Consider the following 24,551-nt stretch of genomic DNA (forward strand, 5'->3'; position numbering starts at 1 on the left):
CTTTGTTAATGTTCAGCCACAGATGGTTGCTTGGGTCCGCCTCTTTTTGTCTCCCTGCAGTCCAGTAGCAGTCTCCTCCCTGTTTGCTCCTGGCAGAGGCCATTTGCGACTGTCTTCACACCTTGCATTTCCTTAGTTGCAGATGGTCATTTGTTCCTCATGCCTCTGTATACCAGGTTCTTTCCCACCCCCATAATTAGAGCTTTTGTGTGATTTCCTGCTGGAGGGAAAGACCTTCCTTCTGTGAGAAAACCTGTTATTGCAGTTCCTCAGCCAGGCTTAATTTTGATTGTTAACTCTGTTGAATTTTTCCTTAGCTTAAAACAAACTTGTATCAAATCACAGCTAAATTCTCAATCAAGATTTCAAACCATGGGATCAAAACAATTACAATATGGGCTACTATCAGTAACAGGCCTCTTAGATTACAAACCTTTGATTTCAGTTTATACATGTTAAAGTTTAATCAGGCAGGCTCCTGACAGCTGTCATTCAGATGGCCCAGGGTACTGCACCCAGAGATTTTTGACAGATCCACAGACATGCCACTTTTGCTGTGGAAATTTCTTTATGCTCTCAGCATTTCAGGACTTTGTAAGTTCACGATGATTTCTTAAACTAAGTGAATTGTAGCACCCAGCAAGAATTGTTGATGTTTGAGGGTGTTCTGTACCGGCATTCTGCAGTTTCAGCAACAAAGAAAAAGGGATTTAAAGCAAGATTCTGGGTTTCACTTAGCGAAACACTGCTTTTTCCTTCTGTACTCCATTTTCAATTGTTGTGGAGCCCAGTGACATATTTCAGGAGTAAGATCACTGTTCCACCACTGACAACATGTGTGGCAGATTGGGCAGCCATCTTTTTGTGCTTTGCATAGTGTGATTTTCAGAGGTTTTGGCACGCACAAGGATTTTGCGGCCATTTGCTATTTCCGGCACCATCATAGCAGAGTGATGAGGCATAGCAGAGCAAAAGTGGGTCAAAACATCCCATAGACTGTCGGGGATGCTTTAAAGGCTTCATTGTGGGGGGAAATGATTAGCCTGGCTTCTGCTAGAAAGTTTTTTTTGCTATTCCAGATAGAGGAAGTGGAGAAGCGCATAGCAAAGTTGGTCTTATTATACAAAAGGCAGGAGTACTTGTAATATCCATAGGCAACTCCAGGTGGCTAGAGCGAAACCTTAGGCCGTCAGACATTTCTTATAAACTGCTCTGGACAAAGTCGTTCTACTTCAGCACTTCCAGCATGGCTTCCTGTTTCCTTGCATACAAACTGAAGGCAGAGAAAGCTAAAAATACTATTACTAAACTGCACTGGTCAGTTGAAAGAAGATGAAGACTCTAAAATGTGCATTCCAGTAGAATATTATAAGTCCCTCTTTAGTGCAGATAGTTGGGATACTTCCGCTCAGGAGGCATTTATTGGAGGAGCACACCTAGCTTCCATATCCGCCTAAGCTCTTCAGAAGCTTGACAACTCGATTACGCTTGACAAGGTCACCCAGGTTAGACATTTCTGTCCAAACTACAGCGCCCCAGGGCTAGATGGCTACTCGGATTTCTTTTATAAGAAATATTCTGACCTTCTTGCCCTCAACAAGTTGCCCTATTTACTGATACAGTGCAGTTTCACCCTCCATTGAGGAATTCCTGCTTTAGCTTATTGGCAACCTGATGAGGACACCACCCTCAGTACATCGTAACGCCATATTACAGTTATAAACTAAGAGGCCCACATTTATTTTAAAGTTCTTGCAGCCCGACTCACGGACATTCTCTCAGGAATAATTCAGATAGACCAAACAGGTTATATTCTGGGGCACCAAACCTCTGATAATATCTGTAGAACCCTAATTGGGGCTGCTGAACGGAATTCGACTTCGGACCACAGTTTATTAAAATTTTACAGGGTCATTTTGTTCACACGACCACTTGTATAAAATTGAATGGGGCACAATCTCTGCTGTTTGCTCTGTCGAGGGGAACTCGCCAGGGATGCCTGCAGTGCCCTGTATGCCCTTTATTATTTGCATTATCGATGGAGCCCTTAGCAAATAAGGTACGTCTGGCCGATGACATTCGGGGCATTACTATAGCCGGATGTCAGCATAAGGTTGCACTCTACGCCGATGACCTACTTTCTAAGTGCACTGTTCCCAGACCACTCTACCCCACATTACCTCTTAATTAGATCTGTTACATCAGGTCTCTAGTTAAAAGAAAACTATGTTAACTTCACTATCCTTAATGTTTCCATGAGCCATGAGACAAAACAGGAACTCCAGAGATCCTTTGAGTTTTGGTGGGCGGAGACTTTCCTCAGCTACCTAGGTGTTCATATCACGCCTTTGCATGATCAGCTGTATGTGCAAAATATCTCAGACCTCTTTTCTTCCACTAAAACAGACTTGACCCACTTGGTTCAATCAGACATCTCTTGGCTGGGTCAGGTCCCAGCGCTTAAAATGACTTGATTGACTAGGTTATAATATGTTTTCCAAGCCCTCCCGATCCGGGTTTCGAGGCAGGCACTTAGGGATTTCCATGGATTATCTGGGCTAAGGGATCTCTGAGGGTTCCTTATTGAACACTGCTGGTGGGAAAGGATAAAGAGGCCATGGGAGTCACGGACATAGAAAGCTATCTTTACATGGCACAATTAGCCCCCTCATTTGAAAGTATAAACGCTGATCGGAACCCTAAGTGGACTGAGGGAGGTTTGGAGCTCTTAGAACAACTTTTTGAATCCGAGGAACCCTTGACCTTTGATAAAAGTAAACAGATCTTTATGGTCAGGGATATTGATAAATACGCCTATATTCAACTGCGCCATTGGATCTCCAATGCCAGGGTGCCAAACGGGATACCATGATGTTCAAAGTCCTGTTCATTGGGCATTCCCCCAGTCAGAGGTTCTCAGCACTATATTGCACCCTCGATGCTAGCCACTTCAAGCCCCCACACACTTACATGTTACGCTGGGAGGAGTAGTTGAATACCCCTATTGGAGATCCCTCGTGGTACAATGCCTGGACCATTGCTGATACATCCGTCAGGTGTGTGGTCCTTAAAGAAAACAGTTATAAATTGTTATTTCATTGGTATCTTACCCCTTTCCAGCTGCATAAGACGTATTCAGCTGTTTCAAACTGCTGTTGGCGATGTGTGCAGGCTCCTGGAACTCTTTATCATATCTGGTGGTCCTGCTCAATAATTCAGTCCTATTAGAAGGATGTCTTGACTCAAATTAAATGGATTACTGGTGCAGTACTCCCATTGGAACCCTTGGTGTTGCCCGTGGGTGGGGGGGTGTAGATCTTGACAGGCATTACAAGTTTTCTGCCAAAACAGCCCAGTTACTGACACACTTCCTAGTCGCTGCTAGAATAGTGGTAGACAGACATACGAGAGTGGTGGGTTAAGCTGTGGTTCATTGTAGCCATGTGCAAAATTGAAGCCACCCAAAAGGGGGAAATGCCTGAATGTCCTGCGGAATGGGAGCCCTTCATTCGATTTGCAGCTGAGAATGATAATCCCGGGCTCCATTATAAACTGCATGAAAATGATGTACTTTACATTGTTATGATGCTTTCCTCTCATTAACGGGGTGCCTAATGGACAGGCATGGTTAACAGACTACTGTCTGTGCTCAATATATTGTTGTCTTATGGGTTGTTGAACTTTTGTATGTATCATTTTTGTTTTGGTATGTTTTTTCCTTTTTTGGGGGGGTTATTATTTTCCTGTGCAGTAATGGGATGCTATTTGTTTTCGCTCCATATATGCCATTGGGATGTCTGCTATACTCTTGTATGTTCTTTAAAGCCATTCTGCTTTTCTATAATAGCCTGTCATTACTGTACTATTGCCGTTCAACAAAATTTGAAAGGTAAAAAAAAGATCATTGCATCATTTAAACTCATTGCCACTTCTACCTGACCCAGCCCTGGCTCGTGTTTGATGCCAAAAAGCCTGGTTTAATGCTATTGAGTCCCAAAGACATAACAATAAGGTATTTGAACAGACCCTGTCATACTGGTCTACCTCAAAGGTACCATGTGGCTTTTGTGACTTTTATCATCCTTATCTTTGCCTGAGCACCCCTGTCTAGAAACCCAGAGTTCCCCTTTAATCTAAAGGCTGCTGTCACTGTGTTTTCCCTGACAAGAGTGGACCAGTATTCTCTTTATTAGTTGTGTGCATTTTGTTAGTTTACTTAAAGAGCCTATTTTTATAGAACCTTGGTTGGACATTCTTTTATGTTGGTATTAACATATATTGTTGTTTTCATTGCTTCTTTACCAGCTCTCACCTCGTCTAAAGAGTACTTTCTTCTCTCAGTCCATATTTCCAAAACAGACCAGAGAGGTATACCTGTCAGGCTGTACCTGTTTCACTTATATATTTGGGATCACTGATGGTTTAGTATTAGTGTGGAGCTGAGCAGGTATTTTAGCCACTACTCATCCCTGTACTTGTGCTGGGCAGTAATCATGTTTCCACATACAACTTCTAGCAGGAGGAAGTCATGCAATGTCATTATATGTCACATAAAATGTGTAACCAACAGTGTGATTTGAATGTAGACACATATAGGCACTTTCATAGGTGTATTCTATCAGTTGCCCATGTAATGTTCCTTTCTATACACAATAGGACAAACTGATCTAATGACCTAGGTGTCATATTTGACTCCTCTCTCTCCTTCACTCCTCACATCACAGACCTTGCCAAGAAGGCCCACTGTCAGCTGCAACTCCTCAGAGGCATTCGCCCTTTTCTCACTTTCCCCCAGAAACTCAATGTCTCCTGAGCTCTGGTCCTCTCTAGGCTAAACGTCTGCAACAGATTCTTTCTCAATCCTCCTTTATCCTCCTTTCGCCACCTTCAACTAATCCAGAATAGGACTGTGAGATTTGTCATTGGCCTCAAGACCAGGGACCACCTTGCTCCAGCCCTACAATCTCTCCACTGGCTCCCAGTTGCTGCTAGGAACAAGTTCAATACCCTCTGAACCATCTCCATGGCTTTCTGGGGCCTAGAACCCCACTACATCCAACTCTCTCCCACTAAATACCTCCCTGCTAGAGCCCTTTGGTCTTCTAGCTCCAACTCTCTGCAATTCAGATGCTTCTCTAAGTAGAGAGTGGGGGTGGATCCCTCTCCTTCGCAGGTGCCTCCCTCTGGAATGGTCTCCATACCCTCTCAGGCTTGAGCTAGATCTCCTTAAGTTCTGGAAGCTCCTCCAGACTCTAATTTTCTTTTCTTCCTTCCCCCTCCCCTGCTAACGCCTCTGTCTGTTCAGTGACTGGATGCCTGGTTTCCCTTCGAGTTCTACAAGGTACCAGAACCCCCCTTCCAGTCCACCCCATCGCCCTTAGCATGTGGACCCTCAACCCCTGCACCCCATGCAATCCCTGACCCATGCCCACCTGGCCTCGCCATAGCGCTCGTCTAGCTCCTGTGGCCCTCTACCCCTCTCCTCCACTCCCCCTTTTCATGTGAACTCTCCTCTTTGCCCTGCACTCGCCTGCTAACCCTAGCATATTGCAATTTCGCGCATACCAGCACTTCCCCCACCCCTTCTCCCTCCCACCTCTTCTTACTGCACTTGCACAATCCGAATGTCGCAAGGCCTAGTAGGACCACTGCTGATATATCTTTCTCCCTTGCCCCCCACTCCTTTTTGTCTTGTGGCAGCTTGAAACAACATTTGCTGTATAGGTGCCTTACAAATATCCAAGCAATAAATAAATAAATAAAGTGCTAATACGTTTCTACATTCAAGTCACCCTGATGGTTACACACATTATCTGCTGCATTCCTTGCCTTTAAAGCCAACATCCATTCAATGTCATCTGAAGCTCTGCATGTTAGGTTGGCTGTCCGAGGCACTCCAACTTTGTAGTGCCTGAGCACGCACAGATATTTTATGTACAATAAACGCAGTGAACTCTTAAGAGGGTTTTATTTTAACTATGAATGCTTTAATGCATTTTTGAAACATCAGAAGATCTCCAATTTTTCACGGATTGAGTGATAAGTAGTTCCAAAGTTTCATTGCTTCGACCGTGTGCCATATGATCTGCATTTGTGTATATGAGGGGCAACCATGGAATATGTATAGGAGGATCTTGATGTGTGATTAGGTGAATACCATTTTGGATGTTTTTGTAGCTTGATGGGATTATTACCATATAGAATTTTGTGGGCAATGTTAAACTTAATGGATGTTCTAAATGTTATAGGGAGTAAATGAAGAATTTTGAGAGCTGGACAAATGTGGTGGGGGGCGAGGGGTTCATGACTATCCAAGCAGTGGTTTCTTAAAGTAGCTGTAAGGAAAGTATGGATCATTCAGTAGCTCCTGCAAAGAGGGCATTTCAATAATCTAATCTTGCACCCACACATGCTCTAGCAATATTTGCACTGTGATGTTTGATAATAAAGGTCTCAACTACCTTTTTAGCACCCGATGCATTGGAGCCAACCAATCAGGTTGCTTGGATCGGCAGCTGAATCCCCCAATCCCAGCCCCCCTTCTGAGCAGTGTGACGTCTGCTTCCCGCCATCTTCCCCCCCATGCTGCCCTCCCATCATTGTTTTCCTTCTGTACCCCACTTACCTGATTTATTTTGGCAGTGGCGTTTGGAAATGGAAGAAGGGCTCTGTATGGAGCACCACCTTCAAGATCCATGGCGGCCATCTTAGGTAAGCATTTTGTTTGAATGAACAGGGCTCTGTGGACAAAACATATTGCTGTCAGAACCCTCTGTTTCCGGATTCAAAACCTCCGGTGCAAATAGCAATAATATACAATACGGCAGCCCGGATCAGGTGGTAACGACGCTGGGCCAATTGTTAAAGCCCTCGCTGTGCTCAGGCCTATAACTTGGGCCCTGGGCTGTTAGCACTCGATCCGGTCCCCCGGATAGGGTTATTATTGCTATAGTAACATACAGTGGAAGTTGGCCAATCACAGGATATGCAAAACCTTTGATGACAGGGAGAGCTCGATAGCAAGGAGGACTCAGCCGGTTTCAACAGCTCCAACAGGTTTAATCTGAACCCTGCCAAAACTAAATTCTGGATTGCATTCCAATATTTTTGCATCATTTCTATATGGGCTGACATCACTAGTTTTTCTTTATTTAGAGCAAACCAATTTTCAAACATTCATGTTTAAATGTTTTTAATGATGTTTGATTTTTATGTTAGTTATATTAGTGGTCTCTTTCCAACTTTATAATAATCTGAGCATCATCCACATACTTTTGGATTTCTACACCTAACTCTAATAGAATGTCACGAAGTGGTTTAAGATAAAGGTTAAATCAAATCATAGAAATACAGGCTCTTTGTAGGACACTGAACTGAACTATAATTGGGTCAGAGGATATATTATCCAGTTGTAGCTGAGCTGTTCTGTAACTTATATTATCAAAATGTTATAGATGCATAACTAATTGCACCTTCATAACATAAGGGGACACACATACATATACATGCCTGCAATAAAACTGTATATGTTACATATTGTGGCAATTTCTTAAACAAATATGTTTATGAATGGATAACATATAAGCTGCTCGATAGCAACCCTGAGTTTCCATTGATAGGACACATTTAAAGCTACTAACATATCTCAGTAAATTAGGACATCCAATGCAAAGATCTATGCATAGCTGGAAGGTCATGCTTTCAAAGGCTGTCAGATTTTACCATTGAGTTGAGTATTAGGAGCAGCTGCTATTGCATTGCTTTAAAACGTATGTGATGATCAGTTATTGTGATTATTGCTGTTTGACAGCTGCTGTGACAGCAAAGTCACTGCAGTGCAGAGGGTGCATTTAAGTCTGAACCTCGATTCCAAAACAATAATAATTAAGCTAAAGTACCACCTGGTAGCAGGATAGTCTGCACATATAATCCATAGCTATGCATTGGTATAGAGGCTGATAGTTAATATAATTATTAAAGCCACATCTGATTTGTAGTCTACCAGTGTCAACACTGTGAGCTCAGACCATCTATGAGAGAAGATGTGGATTCCAAGCACTTCACTGTCTACCTTCCAGTGAATGGGACAAAAGGCAGGTTGCCTGGTTCTACTGACACTCTGGATCTGGGAGTTTGGGTAACTCCTCTCTGCCAGGTCCAGTATCTCACAAAAGGATATCTCCTGGGAGCCTGACTTCAGAGAGACAATTCATTCCATTTTAAAGGCCTGCCTCATGCCAGGGGGCTGCACACCAGAGTGCCTTTGAAGCTAAACAATGAGAACAGGACAGAGTTAGGGCAGTCAGGGTTCACAAGTGAGCTTGAGGCAGAGTTCTTCCATCTTGATTCATTGTTGAATGTTTTCTTCTTCCAGTCCCCTCCCCAAACTGCAGAACAGGGCATTCTGGTTATGACCTGAGGAGGCAGGGTCACTTTTCTCGAGGACAGGGAATGGAACGCTTAAAGCAGGCTTCATTTCATCCTAATATAATCATTATTATTATTATCATTATTATTATTATTATTATTATTATTATTATTATTATTATTATCCAATCCCCCCTATAGCCTTTTAATTAAGAGGGGTGCACCCACTCCTTCTCCTTCATTGGTTCACTTTTGGACTTTCAAAGACATAGGTAAGCATTCATTTAGTTCTTGTTGGAAGAGCAGTTCTTTCCAAAGCCCTCTTTCAGAAGTTAAGACAGGCTTTCTAAGGCAGAGGAACACTCTGCTCCCTACCAATCACCAGGGAACAAATTATGGGTGGCTTTGTTGAGGACCCAGGCGTGCCGCTCTGCTAGCAAACCTCCCTAGGATGGGAGTGCAGAGATTTAAAAGGACTCACCTTGCCATAGAGTTCCCTGATTTGGGAATCCCAGCATCCAGAGGACCAAAGCACGAGGTTCTCCTGTTTTTTTTTGTCACTCAAACCAACTCAGGACCCTTGGCACTGCCTTTGTCACTCACCTTCGAACTTTGAACTGCTGCATCATCGAATAGGCTTGACACAACTTCGCCACAGCAGAGCTTCATCACCTGAATGGCTAGAGCACCAGTGCACCCTGCAGGCAACTTTGAACCGATGCATCATCAATGATGCTGCTAGATCTTTGCATCACAGTTCCTCATCACACCACTTAAACTGAACCAGCTGTACTCGTCGCTCTAACCACATTGATATTGAACCAATCCTGTTGACCCATCGACCAATCTCGATCAATCCTAAATTCAAACTGCATGGTGCACCACTCAAACCAACTTGATACTGACTAGACACCTGGTAGTAATGCGGCTTGCCGCATCTGAATCCGGTTCAACCCAAATCTACAGCACCTCAACGCCTGGTTTGACCTTGTCGAACCAACCTTAGAACTGGAATCAGGTACTAGTAAGAACACCAGTCTACTTGATCCATTTTGGGGCCCTAGTAACTGGTTAAGGCCCTTCTGCATCTTTATCTTCAAGAAAGATCTACTTTGAGCAACATTATTACAATTCTTGCCTTCTTTCCTCCCTTTTAAAGTACACAGAGAGCACACACACATGGTTTTATAGTGTTCTTTTATAGCTAGTAGTAAAATTGATGTGTTTGCTTAAAGCATATATATTTTAACGGAACTTTGATTGAACATTCTTTTATTTTGGAACTATTGTACAATTACTTTTTGGGTTGCTACTGTCTCACATTCACACCCCTTATAAGAGTATATCCTGCACTCAGCCCACGTTACCACACAGGGCGAAGGAGCTATATCTCTTGGCTGTACCTGTTTTACCTTTATAACTGGAATCACTGTTGGTTTGTAGAAGCGTGAGGACTGAGTAGGAAGATTTGCCACTACCCATCCTTGCACTCCTGCAGAGCAGAAGTAATGTTGTCACACAGGCAGATCATTGATGAAGGTTCTTAATTCAGTGTGTAATCTCACATTCATTGACACACCTATGATCCATCAACACATTCCTTTAAACTATACAAACCTACCAGCATCAAACAACCACGGATAGCAACCATTTTTATTTATTTGCATTTATAAAGCGTTCAGCGGCCCTAAGGTATTGTGGCACCATGTGCTACCTTATTGACCCAGTCTGCAGGCTGCAACACCACCATCTACTCAAATAAATAGATGTTTACAGAAAGTTGAAATTTTTAATTTTATCTACTCTTAACTCAGATCATGGCATGCTATTAGACCGTACAATCAACCCAGGGGCTAATTCTGAGCTTGCTGGCATTACCTTTGGTAATGCCAGCAAACTCATTTATAGTTACTGTCTGTCAGGGCTGTCCAAGACCAGGCTTTGAGGGCCGGAAACATGCAGAATTTTCAGGACACCCCTTGTTAATATTCATGAGATAAATGTACATACAATGATTCTAAACGTATGCAATTTTATTCACATGAATATTAGAAGGGATATCCTGAAAACCAATCAGGATTCCGGCTCTCGAGGCCTGGAGTTGGACAACCCTGCTGTATGTGGTATGTTATGGTCAATTGTACAGCACTCGTACACACCAAGGTGGTTACTTTGTGCTAAGCGTACACCTTAAAGGAGCCTTTTAAGTTACCCTTCTCTAACATAACAAACGTGAAGTAGCATAACAAACACTTAACATGTGGTAAGCATGCAATAACATGAAACTTCTGCAAGATTTTATCTCATGCGGTCCCTTCTATATTCTTCATTTTAGACTTTATAGGACTCTATTCATGATATGAGGTATTACCATGTGGAAAATACTTGACATTTTCTCCACACAAATATCCAGCAAATAGACTTGGTAACTCAACGTGTGCTCGATGTCTCTTATGCTACAGTCGTAAAGGATGAAACTTATTTACATAGCCTGAGGCTATGCATGCCATGGTATGCATGTTTGTAAGTGGATTTCCATAGCACAAACTTATGTGAAGAGCAACAGAACGGTCCTAGTGGATGGAGTGGGTACAATAGGGGGAGGGGGCAAGTGGCAGCTGTCAGCGTGACCTCTGCCCGTTGGCTTATGGCCTCCATGGAGTGATATGCATAGGGTTGCATATCACTCCATGAAGGGAGTGATATGCAACCCTACAAAGGCTAGGGTGACCAGACGTCCGGGTTTTACCGGGACAGTCCGGGGATATCACCTGAAGTCCCGTGGTCCCGGGAGTATTTTTATTTTATAAACCCCATCCGGGGTTTCGGCTATGGTCCTTTTTTTTGCCGGGAACCGATTTCGAAATCCCAAAATCGGGTCCCGGCACTACTATTTTTGCGCAAATGGGGGGGCGTCAAATGCTTTTCACGCCCCCATTTCCTCCCCCTTCCCCTCCACGGCGCTCTCCTCCAATGAAAGGAGTGTGCATGTTAGCACACCCCCACTCCGCCCCCGAGCCCAGGCCAGCGACATAGAAGTAGGACTAAAGTTGTATGTGTATTTACTTTAGTCCTTCTTCTATTTCGATAGCCCGTCCGGGTTTAAAAAAGAAAAATCTGGTCACCCTAACAAAGGCAGCCCATGTGTACCTGGTATCCTCTGTGGATGTGCTGTGCATGTGCGCCACAGCCTGTTTTGCACCTATTACGGATTGCAGAAGAGGTTTTCATGTCTCTTAATACCGAAGTTTTGCCCTAACAAGGCAAACGGCACAATGTTACGTTTGTTCCGGGGTCGAGATTTGTGCAATAAGGCAGCAAAAGGCAAAGTGCAATAGTAATGTATTCCCCCTAATTGATGCAACTTTAGGTCTATTTTTAAAAGCACACAAAGCCGCCTAGTCAGGCGGATTTGTGAATTCATCATTTGGTTCTTCACAATAAATTGTGAAGAATGGAAAATGTTTTTCCTAGCTATATGCCATTATAGGTTTAATTTTGTTCAATCAGTGTTCAAAGAATGAGGACAGAGACAAAAAATACTCAGTAGCTAGGAATGAATCGGTTGGATTGCAGCTGTAGCAAATAGCCACTAGAGGGGAGCATCTCCTTTGAAATAACTTTGTCCGAGGACAATAATTTCACCGGACACGAACTAACCTGAGAAAACGCTTATATAGGTTTAAGTAAACAGAAAAGTAGTGATGTTTTTAACTCATAGGATCAGATTCTCAGAAAAGTGAGATTCTCAATTATATGTGCCATGGCCAATGATGCTCCTGTGCCGTGGCACATCTCATTGGAGATTGCAAATTCACATAGAAAACACGAAAATATGCCCAGTGAAAGGTGCACAAATTGTGGCTCCAAAGTAGTGCAAATAAGGGACCATTCAATGGCGCATCTGATGAGATGTGCGCATTTTTGGTGCATTAGTCAGATGGCCACTTTTCAATGTGCAAACAGTGACATGGGCATCACTGTGCTAACAAAAATATGTGCATTTCGTCAGATGCCCCTGCATCTAGCCTAAAAAATGCAAAGTATTTTGGATTTTTTTTAATGTTCACTCTTTTTTTGTCTTATGAGTGTAATAAGTCTAAGAATAAGATAATGTATATTGTTTAACTTCAGCTTTGTGGTGAGTTTACTTTGTAAAGTGGATCACTTTGTATGGGAGTACGTTTACACCGTTTAAATGTCTCATGTGTTAGTTTTGCAATGTAATTCAGGAATGTCATAGATCAATGTCTATGATTACATTGATACAGAGTAAGTGTGTAAATACTGGCTGTGTGATTGCTAGAAAGGCACATGGAAAGTGTTCTACTTCCTAATGCCATATCACTCATGGCATTTAAAGGCATCTCTACCTCTATCCAGGTTTCCCAAATCTAGTAGCTACTATGTTCTGCTGTCTTCTGTGGTGCCCCCTTTTAGGCACACCCCCCTCTTTCCAGGTTCCCCAAAACTCCTCCTAATACCCTGACCAGCTGCCCAAGGCCAGGTAAGTACACATCTAGTGTGATACCCAGTTGGACGTGCCCCTTCTACTCAGTCGCATAATCTGATTAACCCTTAGTTGCACCTAGAAACACTTGTGCACAGGCGCATTATAAATGCCACATCATATCATACCCTTTCCACAGGTTAGACACCATGCCACACACTGGCCAAATCAGAGCCACACTCTGGAACACCAGCAGGCCTGACGACACTCAACACACTAACTCAGCCATCCCAAACACACAGCCCATCATCCCAGCCTTCCACATCCCACCTGCTACACCCTCCAAATAGATATCTCACTGCGCTCAAACAAGAGCGGCAAGATGGAGAGAGGGAGCAGAAAACATTGACTCCCAGAATATTCTGGACTAAACAACAACCAAGGTAAACCTTCTCACCCCTCACACTAACTACTCACCAGCACCCTGCGCTCTCACCTCACCCGAGCAACATAGCACCCATGCCCCTACCCATGCTTCCCTTCTCTAAGCACAGCAAGAGCAGCCCTGGCCAAAACCCCAACCTCTACAGCCCCCCTCACACTCACCCACACCCCATGGCCTTCCCAAAAGTAAAGGAAAGACCAGGAGCATGCCACGCCTTTCCGAACTTCTCCCGTTCTCCTACCCAGATCAAAACACACTGCCACCTCATGACACGGGCCAAAACTCCTTGCTGGCACCCAACCCAGTCCTAGCCCTATTCCCCTTTTCACCCATCCCTCCTCATTCAACTCTAATTCCCCTTTGCCCCAATCCACCATGAACAACCCCTCTTCCCTAATGCCCCCCCCCAGGTCACACCCTCCCCAATCCCTGCCTCCCCCCACTCCCGCTCCTCTCACCATTCCTAACCCTACCCATCCAGCACTTGCAAACATTCCCCTCCAACTCTCCTGCCCCCTCATCAATGTCACGTCAGTCTCCAAAAACAAATTCCAAATCTTTAACCTCATCAGAGAGGAAAATCCAGATGTTCTTTTCATCACAGAGGCCGGGTTTGCTGATGACTGCGAGCCCATTGCCCACAAGGCCTTCCCAGTCGGGTACAATCTTATTGTGGGAACAGATCGCGACGGGGTGGAGGACTTGTGATACTACACAAACACCAATTCTCACTAATAATTAAGGCTGGTAAAACTCCAACTCTCACCCTCCAACTCACACAGCTTCCTACTTATCTACAGACCCCCTGCCTACAACAAAAACGTTGCAGACACGCTCTGCAATGCTCTGACAACCATCCTCAATTTCCATCCAACACTTAACATCCTAGGAGATTTCAACATCTGCTTTGACTCACCCTCAAACCTCATGACCCAATCTCTCACAGACAACCTAGAAGCATTCAACCTGAAACAACACATGTCGACCCCCACCAACACTGGAGGTCACACCCTCAATGTGATCTTCACCACTGCAAACATATCCACACTGCCTCCATGTCCCCTATATTGGACTCATCACTCAGCAATCTTCTTCTCTGTACCACTGACTACTATAGCTCGCACCCAAGGTGACACTCGGCCTCCACCAGCTCCCACACCTCTCATTCTGCTATGGGATAAAGTCGTTATAACCCCAGATCAAGTCAAGTCTCTCCTCTCCTCTCTCCGAACACTATCCCTCCAGGAAGGGCCACCCCATCAAACTCTTCGACCTCTGTCTCTCAAACGCTGTCACACCCCTAAACCAAACAAAAAGGGTTCACTGAGAGATCAGGACCCACACCCAGGTGGTACACCACTAACCTCAAATCAGACTTTCTTTAACAGACCTGGAGAACCATCCCTATGGGCTTGAACAAAACTGCCCTAGCTAGACTAAACAGAGCATACAGACTAGAAATCATCAAAACCAAGAAGCCATTCTATGGGAACAGAATCTTAAACTCTCTGAACGCTCAAAAGGAACTGCATAGATTAATTTCCAAATTCATCTCCCCGGTCTGCTCTAACCCCTGCCCACCCATCTCCCAATCCATATGTGACACCTTATCAGAACACTTCCGCAATATTGCTATCGATAGACACTCTGCCATCATCTCTAAATTGGAACACATGCCCCCACCCCCTACCCACCCACAGCCCAACCCGTTGACTCCCCCTTCAATACAAATGTTCACCTCTTTCACTCCAAACACACACCAGGAGCTCCTCTCGCTCCTAGCACAAAGCTCCCCTGGGGACCCTTGCCCACCCAGCCTCCTCAAAAATGTCCTAGCCTCAACCTGTACAGGCAGCATTGCATGCTCAATCCTCAACACATTTCCTAACATTGGGAACTTTCTCGGAAGTCCTAAAAACCTCCTACATCAAACCATGCCTCAAAAAACCTACACTTGACCCACTCCTCCCCCAGAACTACTGGCCTATCTCCAACACCCACTTCATGACCAAATTCATGGACCAAACATCACACAAGCAGCTTGGCCTTTTCACTGAAGTCAACAGCCTCCTGTACCCTGCGAAATCTGGCTTCAGACCACTCAGAGGAACAGAATCCTCCCTAGTGTCTGCCTGGGACGACCTAAAACTAACAGCTGATGCAGAAGGCCGCGCTGTACTCATCCTTCTTGACCTCTCTGCCACTTTCGATACCATTGATCACACCATCCTCCTAGACATGCTACACTCATTAGGAATCAAAGACACAGCCCTCTCTTGGATCTCCTCTTTCATCTATAATCGTTCACAAATCATGCTCCTCCACCCTTTCACCTCCACCTCACGATCAGTAACAAAAGGGGTCTCACAATGAACATCCCTTTCCCCACTGCTCTTCAACATCTATCTAGATACTCTGCCTGTACTCATCCACTCGCACAATCTTACCTGCTAAAACTACGCAGACAACATGCAGATCATCCTTAAAATTCCCAAATCGCCAGACGCAACCATCCAGATCGCTCATCATGCCTCTCGGATATTGACTACTGGATGATGACCAACCAACTCATCCTCAATCCTGGGAAAACTGAAATCCTAGTCAGTGGGAAAATATTGCTCCTGCCCCAACCTATTCCCTTTCCCCAATCCCTAGATTCCCCAGCAGCAACCTCCACCTCAGTGAAAAACCTGGGATTCACAATGGACACAGATTTATCCCTCTCCCAACAAGTAAACTCAGTTTCCAGGAACTGTTTCTTCCACCTACGCATCCTAAGGCGTATCTTCCCTTACCTCATCTATCCTCAACGTTTCTCTGCCATCATCTCCATCATCCTCAAACTGCAAAGCATCCAAAATGCTGCAGCCTGCCTGCAAAATAACCTATCTCCCAGAGAACACATCAGCCCTACACTGAGTGTCCTCCAATGGCTCCCTATTGGCAGACGCACTACCTTTAAAGCCATGTCCATCACCCACATGGCCATCCACAACACAGGTCTGGAATTCCTTCAAGACAAATTTACCTGCTACCATCCCTCACAGAGTCTCAAATCTGGCACAGCATCTCTCCTAGTAGTCCCATAGTACAACTCTTCCAGACTCAGCAGATCTTCTTTTTCCGTCCAAGTGCCGATCATCTCAAACTCCCTACCCCTGCACTTTTGCAAAATTGACAATCACCTGGCATTCAGAAAGGCACTCAAAACCTGGCTTTTCGCTCTCTCCTCTTGAAACCCTCCCCCACTCTACACTCTCGATAGGCACACGGAAACGTTCACCCAAACACAACACTCCTATCCGCCAGTAACCCACGGATGCCAGCAGCGCTCACTGCGGTACACCATGACAAACGCTTCCTTCCCAAACACAACACTCCTACCCACCAATACCCCACAGATGCCGGCAGCATTTGCAGAGGCACACCGTAGAAAACTATCGTCCTGCCCTCACCCCCACCCCGTCCTTCCTCCGGGCCCTCTAACACTGCTCAGAATTTTGTTACAGGGACACCAGCCAATCGCACTGGACCAAGAAAAAGAACACTGCAGTTGAACTCCAGCCAAGCCTACGGTGCGTATACCTTGCACTATGTCTGTGGACACAGGCCACAGCCACCCATCCATACACCCTAGAATGCAGCTATTGCTGTGCTTTTCCAGTCCAGCAGCACACGTAGCTGTCCTCACTGAAACCCCTGACGTACCTCAACACCTCTGCCATTAGTACATAGCGACAACCAACGAAAGAACTTCAGTCTCGCTGGGCACACATTGCATCTTCAGCACTACAACTGTATCCTACATCCCCTACAGCACCTACCCACGTGCCTGACATCTGGGCTGCTTACTGAAACCTACCCAGCCCACATAAGTCCTAACCCGGCAAAAATGCCCACACGCATCTTTAATTTAAACTCTTAGAACCTCCTGCACATGGACTGCGGTCACTGAGGGCATTCCAACCACAAAGCACATTGAGGCCCTACAAATGGGGAAAGGGTGCTATATAAATGATGAATACAAGACAATGTGCACGTTGTCGATGGTCGCAGGGGTATGAGGGCCACATGGATGCAAACAATGGCAACACAAACACACAGTATTCAGCTATGTCCTAATATGCCCTCTCAAATCCCACCCCGGTACATGTATAATGAGGCAAGCCTATAGACACCCTGGCAGATGTTAGGATCATGTTGAAGAAATAGAATAGGGCATGTGACTGTGAGGATTGTGATATCACCACCATGACACCACTGGTGATCTGTGTGGATCCTTTTGAAAAGAAAAACAGGAAATTTGACTGTTTTCCATCTTACATTTCTATCTATATATATATATCTATCTATAGATATCTATATATATATATTGTATTGCTGGCAATAAAGCATTCAACAAACAGAAACAACAATGCATTAGATTACACAAAAACAATTTTACAATTATACGTAGAGCATGTCAACAAGATTAAAACATGAAGCAAAAGGAGAAACACAATCCATTATCACAAAAACACACTATTTTATTATACTAAAAGTGCTGTGAGAGTGACATTTATGATCAGAGCGCTCCTCACAGACATCGAAATACAACGTAAAATAGTGGTTATACAGCATCAGTCAAGCCCTCATTTAACTCCAAGCTTTTGAGATACCCCACGACCGCAAGGGCTATAGAAGTGATTCGCCCTGCTAGGCAATCAGACTAAAAGTCACATTCCATATGTGGGTCAGATTGAGGGCCAACCAATAGGGAGGGCGAGGCATGTCAGTCCACTTGGGTTTGGACATGTGCGTTGAGGAAGCAGGCCGTCAGTGATAGAGATGGGCAAGAAAAGAAAACATTTGAAGGATCGTCTTAACAACATAAGAAACATGTGTACAAAATGAAACAAAAAACAAAAAGAAAGTGTGTGCCTTTCATCACGACAGCCATGTCATATATGCGCAATCATACAGTACCTTTTGCAGGTATACTTGTTGCCAGTCAATTCCTTTGAAGAAGTCATGTTCTTTCACTTCCTGCGCACTGAAAAAAAGTAACACATAAGAAATTAAACACTTGCACTTTCCTTGATTAGAAAGACACGTGTGACGGCGCCATTGACAACATGTGATGGCAATTCCAATGCATGGATCACACTCCCAATTCCGCTCCTCACACTTCCATGCCAGGTGATGCATAGGGGGTTTCCCTAATGACAACCCCCTATACCAATGCAGCTAGGCCAGGCATCACCCTTCATTCACACCCTCTTCTCGTCACAGTCCTTACAAATGCAAACCATTCGCCTTTCCAAACGAAAATCAAAGGATAGATTTCCAAATATGACGAATGTTCCATATTCCCCCATTGGAGGACAAAAATGCATCCCTCTGGTCCTCCTGTGTGTTTTTATCTCTGATAGTGTCAGCACTAAGACAGCAGATAGGAGTGATAGCCGGCCTGTGGTTGTGAGAGAGAGCCGCACTGTGGTTGTGAATGATAGCCGCGCTGTGGTTGTCAATGATAGCCGCGCTGTGGTTGTGAATGATTGCCGCACTGTGGTTGTAAATGATAGCCGCGCTGTGGTTGTGAATGATTGCCACGCTGTGGTTGTGAATGATAGCCGCGCTGTGGTTGTGAATGATTGCTGCGCTGTGGTTGTCAATGATAGCCGCGCTGTGGTTGTGAATGATTGCCGCGCTGTGGTTGTGAATGATAGCCGCGCTGTGGTTGTGAATGATTGCCGCGCTGTGGTTGTGAATGATAGCTGCGCTGTGGTTGTGAATGATTGCCACGCTGTGGTTGTGAATGATAGCCGCGCTGTGGCTGTGAATGATAGTCGCGCTGTGGTTGTGTCTCCAGCCCTGTGTGATAATCCCCCACTCAGCCATGACTTTACTGTTACCAGCTTTGCAGTTTTTGCCTTGGCCCGGTCAGGGCTGCAAAGGCCATGATATTGTGCACTCGTTCCTACTGCCTCGCTGATCTACATGTAAACCGCCGCACTCCCGCTCGCTGTCATGTGATAGGATATTGTTGGGGGTCCGGCATGATAGTAATTGCAATTATCATGATTTCCAAGGGTGCAGTGGTGCAGGCCCCGTGTGGTAAATAACGGGTCTGTACGTGTCGGCAGTGCTACATTTTTCAGGGCGATTTATTGCTGCCAAATGCATGTTGTTGTGCGCCTCATGAGCACCCGGGTGTCTCTCTGGTAGTGCTATTGCGTACTAGTGAGGGAGGGGCCACAGCCAGTCTGCGGGTGAGCAGATCACCTCAGGAAATCAGCAGCCTGCAGTGCGTGTGCAGAGCAAGAAGCCGCGGGGGTGCAACTCGACTCATTAGAGTAACCCTAATAATTCCTGGATGCCAGGTGCTTCATGGCGGCATCGCTTTCTAGTTTGCTCGCTCATTTCACGTCTGTCAGAAGATGTGCACAGGTGAAATACTCGTATGTGCGTCTTTCCCTGATTAGATGTCCAATACCCATGAATAGTGCCCAAGGCCGTGCCTGCTGGCTTTCAAACATGGATCGTAGAAAGGCAAAAGGAAATGTACACGTCATCTGGATGTGTGCATGCATGAAAGTGGTTTCATATAGGGCACACCCAGTGGTGGAAATGGAAAAAATGTGGTGGGGGATCCCACAACACAAGGGCCGGGGTAGGGGAGGAGTTTGTGGGGGGGCAGTGCCTGTTAAGACGGATTTCTGAACTCTGTCCTGGTGGCGCAGAAGTTCAGAAGGCCAACCTAATTACTTGGAACAGGGTAACCTCTGGACGAGCCAGACCAATCAAGGTAGCGATCGCGGCGGTCAAGACTAGGTCTCAAGAGGGGTGAGGGTGACTGAAGGCCCGCAATGAGCACACAAAGCAAGAGCGCTAACAAACTACTCCAAACAGTTGTTATATCAAAAATAGATACACATTTATTTTAAGGCCTTTAAAATAATGACCGTAGCGAGAAAATCACAATATCACAATATTAAACCAACACATACCATATCAACACAATATATATACAAATACACAGTCGCAAGCGTTTAAAGCACGAAATATGTAGTCCACCTGCCAGGGAAGGAAAACAGGCAGTGCGATAATGCTTTCGACTCAGTTCGCCTTCATAGGCACCTAACTAGATGGAAGTCCGAGCCCTGCGAAGAGTGGAGCCTTGTGCTCAAAGTACCTGCCACGCCGGTGCCGACGGGCACAAGGGGAAGCTCTTCGGAGGAAGTCAGGCGGTTCACGTTAGTGCACAGCAGAAGAAGAACAGGTTCCGCAACTCAAGTGCAGCCTCCACAGCGGGCAGAAGCAGAGCGCGAGCGCGGCAAAAGGGTGCTGTTTTTACACAGCAGGGAAAAGCAATGGGATACTGCAGGAGGGCGACCAGATCCTAGATATACTACTCACCGGTCCCCGAAGCAAGCAGGTCCAGGCTCCTCCACGATAGTTTCAGCAGCTGGCAGGTTCAGAAGAGCAGGGAACGCTTTGTAGTCGTGTAGAGCAAAAAGACGTCCCAATCGACGAAACCGGCACAGTTTTGTTGCCGCACAGGACAACGGAGCGGCCGTGTGTATTCAAGCCAAATGTACACTCCTCCCTTCAGACCTGGGGACGCCAAGCGTACGAAGCGTGGGAGAGTGACAAGGACTCGCAATACAACACAACCTGGCGGCGGTTGCAGAGCCAAACTCTTTCGTAAGCTGGTCAGTCAACTGGATGGCCCAGAGACGCTTCCGAAGGCTTACTTGGCAGGAGATGGTTGAAGATGCCGGGAATAGCTGTTCCTGCTATTCCAAAGGTCGAAGCACCAGTACAGGCCTTCTGGTTCGATCAAAGGAGGACAGGGGCTCTCCGGACGACAGCAGTGCAAAGGAGGATTCCTTCAGCGGGTCACCAGCGATTCCTCGGTCCAGCCTCGTAGTTGCAGGATACTTGGCTCCTGTATTCCTTCGTTCGTGAGAACTCAGGAGATCGACATGGTAGTGGTGTTTCCAGCCCCCTCTTATCCACGGTTCCCTTCGCGCCAAAACGGAGGGGAGCCAATGGGAGATCCGCTCATCAAAACACATACCATACGTGGACCAATCACGGACCACGGTGGTCCCAGGCATTCACACCACCCTAGACTCTCTGGCACCCAGGATGTGTATTGGGACCAGACATCCCAGCCCACACCCTGGAGGCACACAAACGACATGTAGAAGCCCGCGAAAGCAACCACGTTTCGCAGGAAAGTACATGCCCAAATAAGGAAGGCCCCGGGTCGCCGGACCTGGGGAAGGTGAAGGGAGCAAGACGGACAGTGGACAGGACAAAGGAGCCTCGCGGCCTGGCCATTTTGGGAGCCAGGCCACCATTTTGGGTTCAGTGCAAAAACGTGCTCAGAACGCCAAAAGGAGCTCAAAATAAACAAAACGATCGCTGCCACCATTCCAGTCCCTGAATGACTTGCACCGATCAAATACATTCCTAAAAGAGTATCTAGGGCCTGTAGAAGGCTAGAGACCCAAGAGAGCTGTAATTTAGCTTACAGTGCCCTCTTGTGTCGTGTTGCACTAAAGCTGCGACACGATAAAAGAAACTACGGGAAACCACGTTCCCCGGTACTGACTGTCTTAAGGGCATGTCAGTTTCCCCGTAAGAAAGGAGCGAAAGCCCAGAGAAGTGCGGCAGAAGGCTGTACTTCTCTGGCAAAGTCAAGAACAAGGTTAAAAACAATAGCAAAAAGTTTAGGGGTTGCCACATGGAAGGAAAATTCCCTACAATTATGAAATCTTTCCTAACACTCGCCCCTCCCAGACTATGGACAGGGGGAACTAATCCACCCCTGGATGAGTCTCTTGTTCAGGTCGGTTAAACATTCTGGACAACCCATCAGCATTGCTATGTTGGACACCTGGTCTATGCTCAATAGTGAAGTCGAAGCCTTGTAGACTTATGGACCACCTAAGCAACTTTGGATTCTCCCCCTTCATGTTCATTAGCCACTTTAACGGCTTATGGTCAGTCTGCACAGTGAAGTGGGTCCCATAGAGGTAGGGCCTCAGCTTCCTTAGGGCCCACACAACAGAGAAACATTCTTTCTCTACCGTGGACCATCTGAGCTCTCTGTCCTTAAGCTGGCGACTAATAAAACCGATAGGGTGTTCCTTACCCTTCTCATCTACTTGTGATAGTACAGCTCCTATTACTGGGTAGAGGCTGTATCCTCCCTCCACCTACTTCATGTCCAAGGTAAACCACTGAGCCTTGTCCAATCTGGCACTTACTAGCCTTTATGGTCAAGTGGGCTTTCTGAAGAGCCTGGAGCACAATCCCGAGGTGTTTCACATGGTCTTCCCAGGTGGCACTGAAAACTGCTATATCGTCCAGATATGCAAGACAGAATTCGTCCAACCCATTCAACACATGATTCACAAGCCTCTGGAAAGTGGCAGGTGCATTCTTCAACCCGAACGGCATTACCCGGAATTGGTAAAGGCCGTCTGGAGTAGAAAATGCCGTCTTCTCCCTGGCATGCTCTGCTAACGCTATTTGCCAATAGCCAGCAGTGAGGTCAAACGTGCTGAGGTACTTGGAGGCACCCAAAGTATCCACCAGCTCATCTGTTTGAGGCAAGGGGTGTGCGTCTGTCTTGGTGACAGCATTCAGAGCCCTGTAATCCACGCAGAACCTCAATTCAGAAGTGCCTGCCTTTGGAACCAGAACCACAGGACTGGACCAAGGACTACTAGAGGGTTCAATCACCCCAAGATCTAACATCTTGTTGACCTCGGTCTTAATATAAGACCGTACTTTATCTGACATCCTGTATCCCCTACTTTTGGTAGGTACACTGTCTCCTGTGTCAATGTTATGTTTGCACCAAGGTGTCAAACCAGGGGACTGTGAAAACAGGGGGGAAAACTGCCTAAGCAAACTTTTCACCTCAGCCTGCTGATCAGAAGTCAGGTGAGGGGCCACTCGGACACCCTCAACGGAGCTATCTGAAGGACCGCTCTGGAACAGGTCGGGGAGAGGTTCAGACTCCTCTTCCTCAACGTCTGACGCCAGTAGCAGTGCTGCGATTTCGACTCTTGGGACGAAAGCCTTCAGCCTATTTACGTGAAACACTTTTGGAGCCTGTCCAGGCCTTCCAAGGTCCACTAAATAGTTCACCTCACCCAGGGGCTCCACCACTGTGTAAGGGCCTGACCATTTGTCCTGTAAAGCGCGAGGCCTTATTGGATTCATGATCAGGACTTGCTGACCAGGTGTAAAGTTGATGAGGGAAGCTTTCTGGTCGTACCAATGTTTCACCAGCGCTTGCCCTGCCTTCAATTTATCACTAGCCAAGCCCATCAGAAGTACCATCCGTTTTCTGAGCCCTAGCACATAGTCAACTACATTGGTAGTAACAGGGGGAGTGGGCATCTCCCATCCCTCCTTGACAATGGCTAAGGGTCCCCGTACGGGATGACCGAACAGAAGTTCGAAGGGGCTGAAGCCAACACCCTCCTGTGGTACCTCTCGGTAGGCAAACAGCAAGCATGGTAAAAGAAGATCCCATTTTCTTCTCTGGGGCTCCTCCAGAGCCCCAATCATGCTCTTTAACGTTCTGTTGAAACGTTCCACCAGACCATTGGTCTGGGGGTGGTATGCAGAAGAGAACTTGTAGGTGACCCCACATTCTTTCCACATAGCCTGCATATACTTCGACATAAAGTTGCTGCCACGATCTGACACAACTTCTTTAGGGAAGCCAACCCTAGTAAATATGCCGAGTAAAGCTTTTGCAACTGACTTGGCAGTTACAGTTTTCAATGGGATGGCCTCAGGATACCTGGTTGCATGGTCGACCAGCACCAGGATAAACCTATTGCCCGAGGATGTTTGCGGGTCAAGGGGACCGACGATGTCGATCCCTACCCTTTCAAATGGTACCCCCACAACTGGGAGCGGTACCAACGGAGCTTGGATTGTCGCGCCAACCTTACCAGACAACTGGCAGGAGGCGCAACTCCTGCAGTGACTTTCTACTTGCACCCCCATCTTGGGCCAGTAGAAGTGCATGGATAACCTTTGCTTGGTCCTCTTCATACCAAGGTGACCAGCAAGGGGAACTTCATGCGCCAACTGCAGGAGGAAGGGTCTAACAGCAAGGGGAACCACCAACCTCCTATGGTCTCCTTCTGTAGACTCTGTGGGCTCACTATACAGGAGTCCACCTTCCCAATAAATCCTATGCTTCCCAGGAGGTTCACCCTCAAGCTGGGAGCAGGCCTGTCTCCTTAGGCCTTCCAGAGATGGGCACTCACG

General features: G+C 46.1%; 1 protein-coding gene across 2 annotated transcripts in view; it reads right to left on the minus strand.

Annotated features, from left to right (window-relative positions):
• GRK3 (G protein-coupled receptor kinase 3) overlaps positions 1-24,551 on the minus strand; it is a 1,763,027-nt gene that overhangs the window by 45,213 nt on the left and 1,693,263 nt on the right. For both annotated transcript variants that reach the window (XM_069619380.1, XM_069619381.1), the window contains exon 16: positions 18,228-18,294. In XM_069619380.1, the coding sequence (XP_069475481.1) occupies positions 18,228-18,294 (67 nt within the window). The remainder of the gene's footprint in view (positions 1-18,227; positions 18,295-24,551) is intronic.

The sequence above is a fragment of the Ambystoma mexicanum genome, chromosome 10 (assembly GCF_040938575.1).
Source record: "Ambystoma mexicanum isolate Mex_15411 chromosome 10, UKY_AmexF1_1, whole genome shotgun sequence".
In the NCBI taxonomy this organism is placed as follows: domain Eukaryota; kingdom Metazoa; phylum Chordata; class Amphibia; order Caudata; family Ambystomatidae; genus Ambystoma; species Ambystoma mexicanum.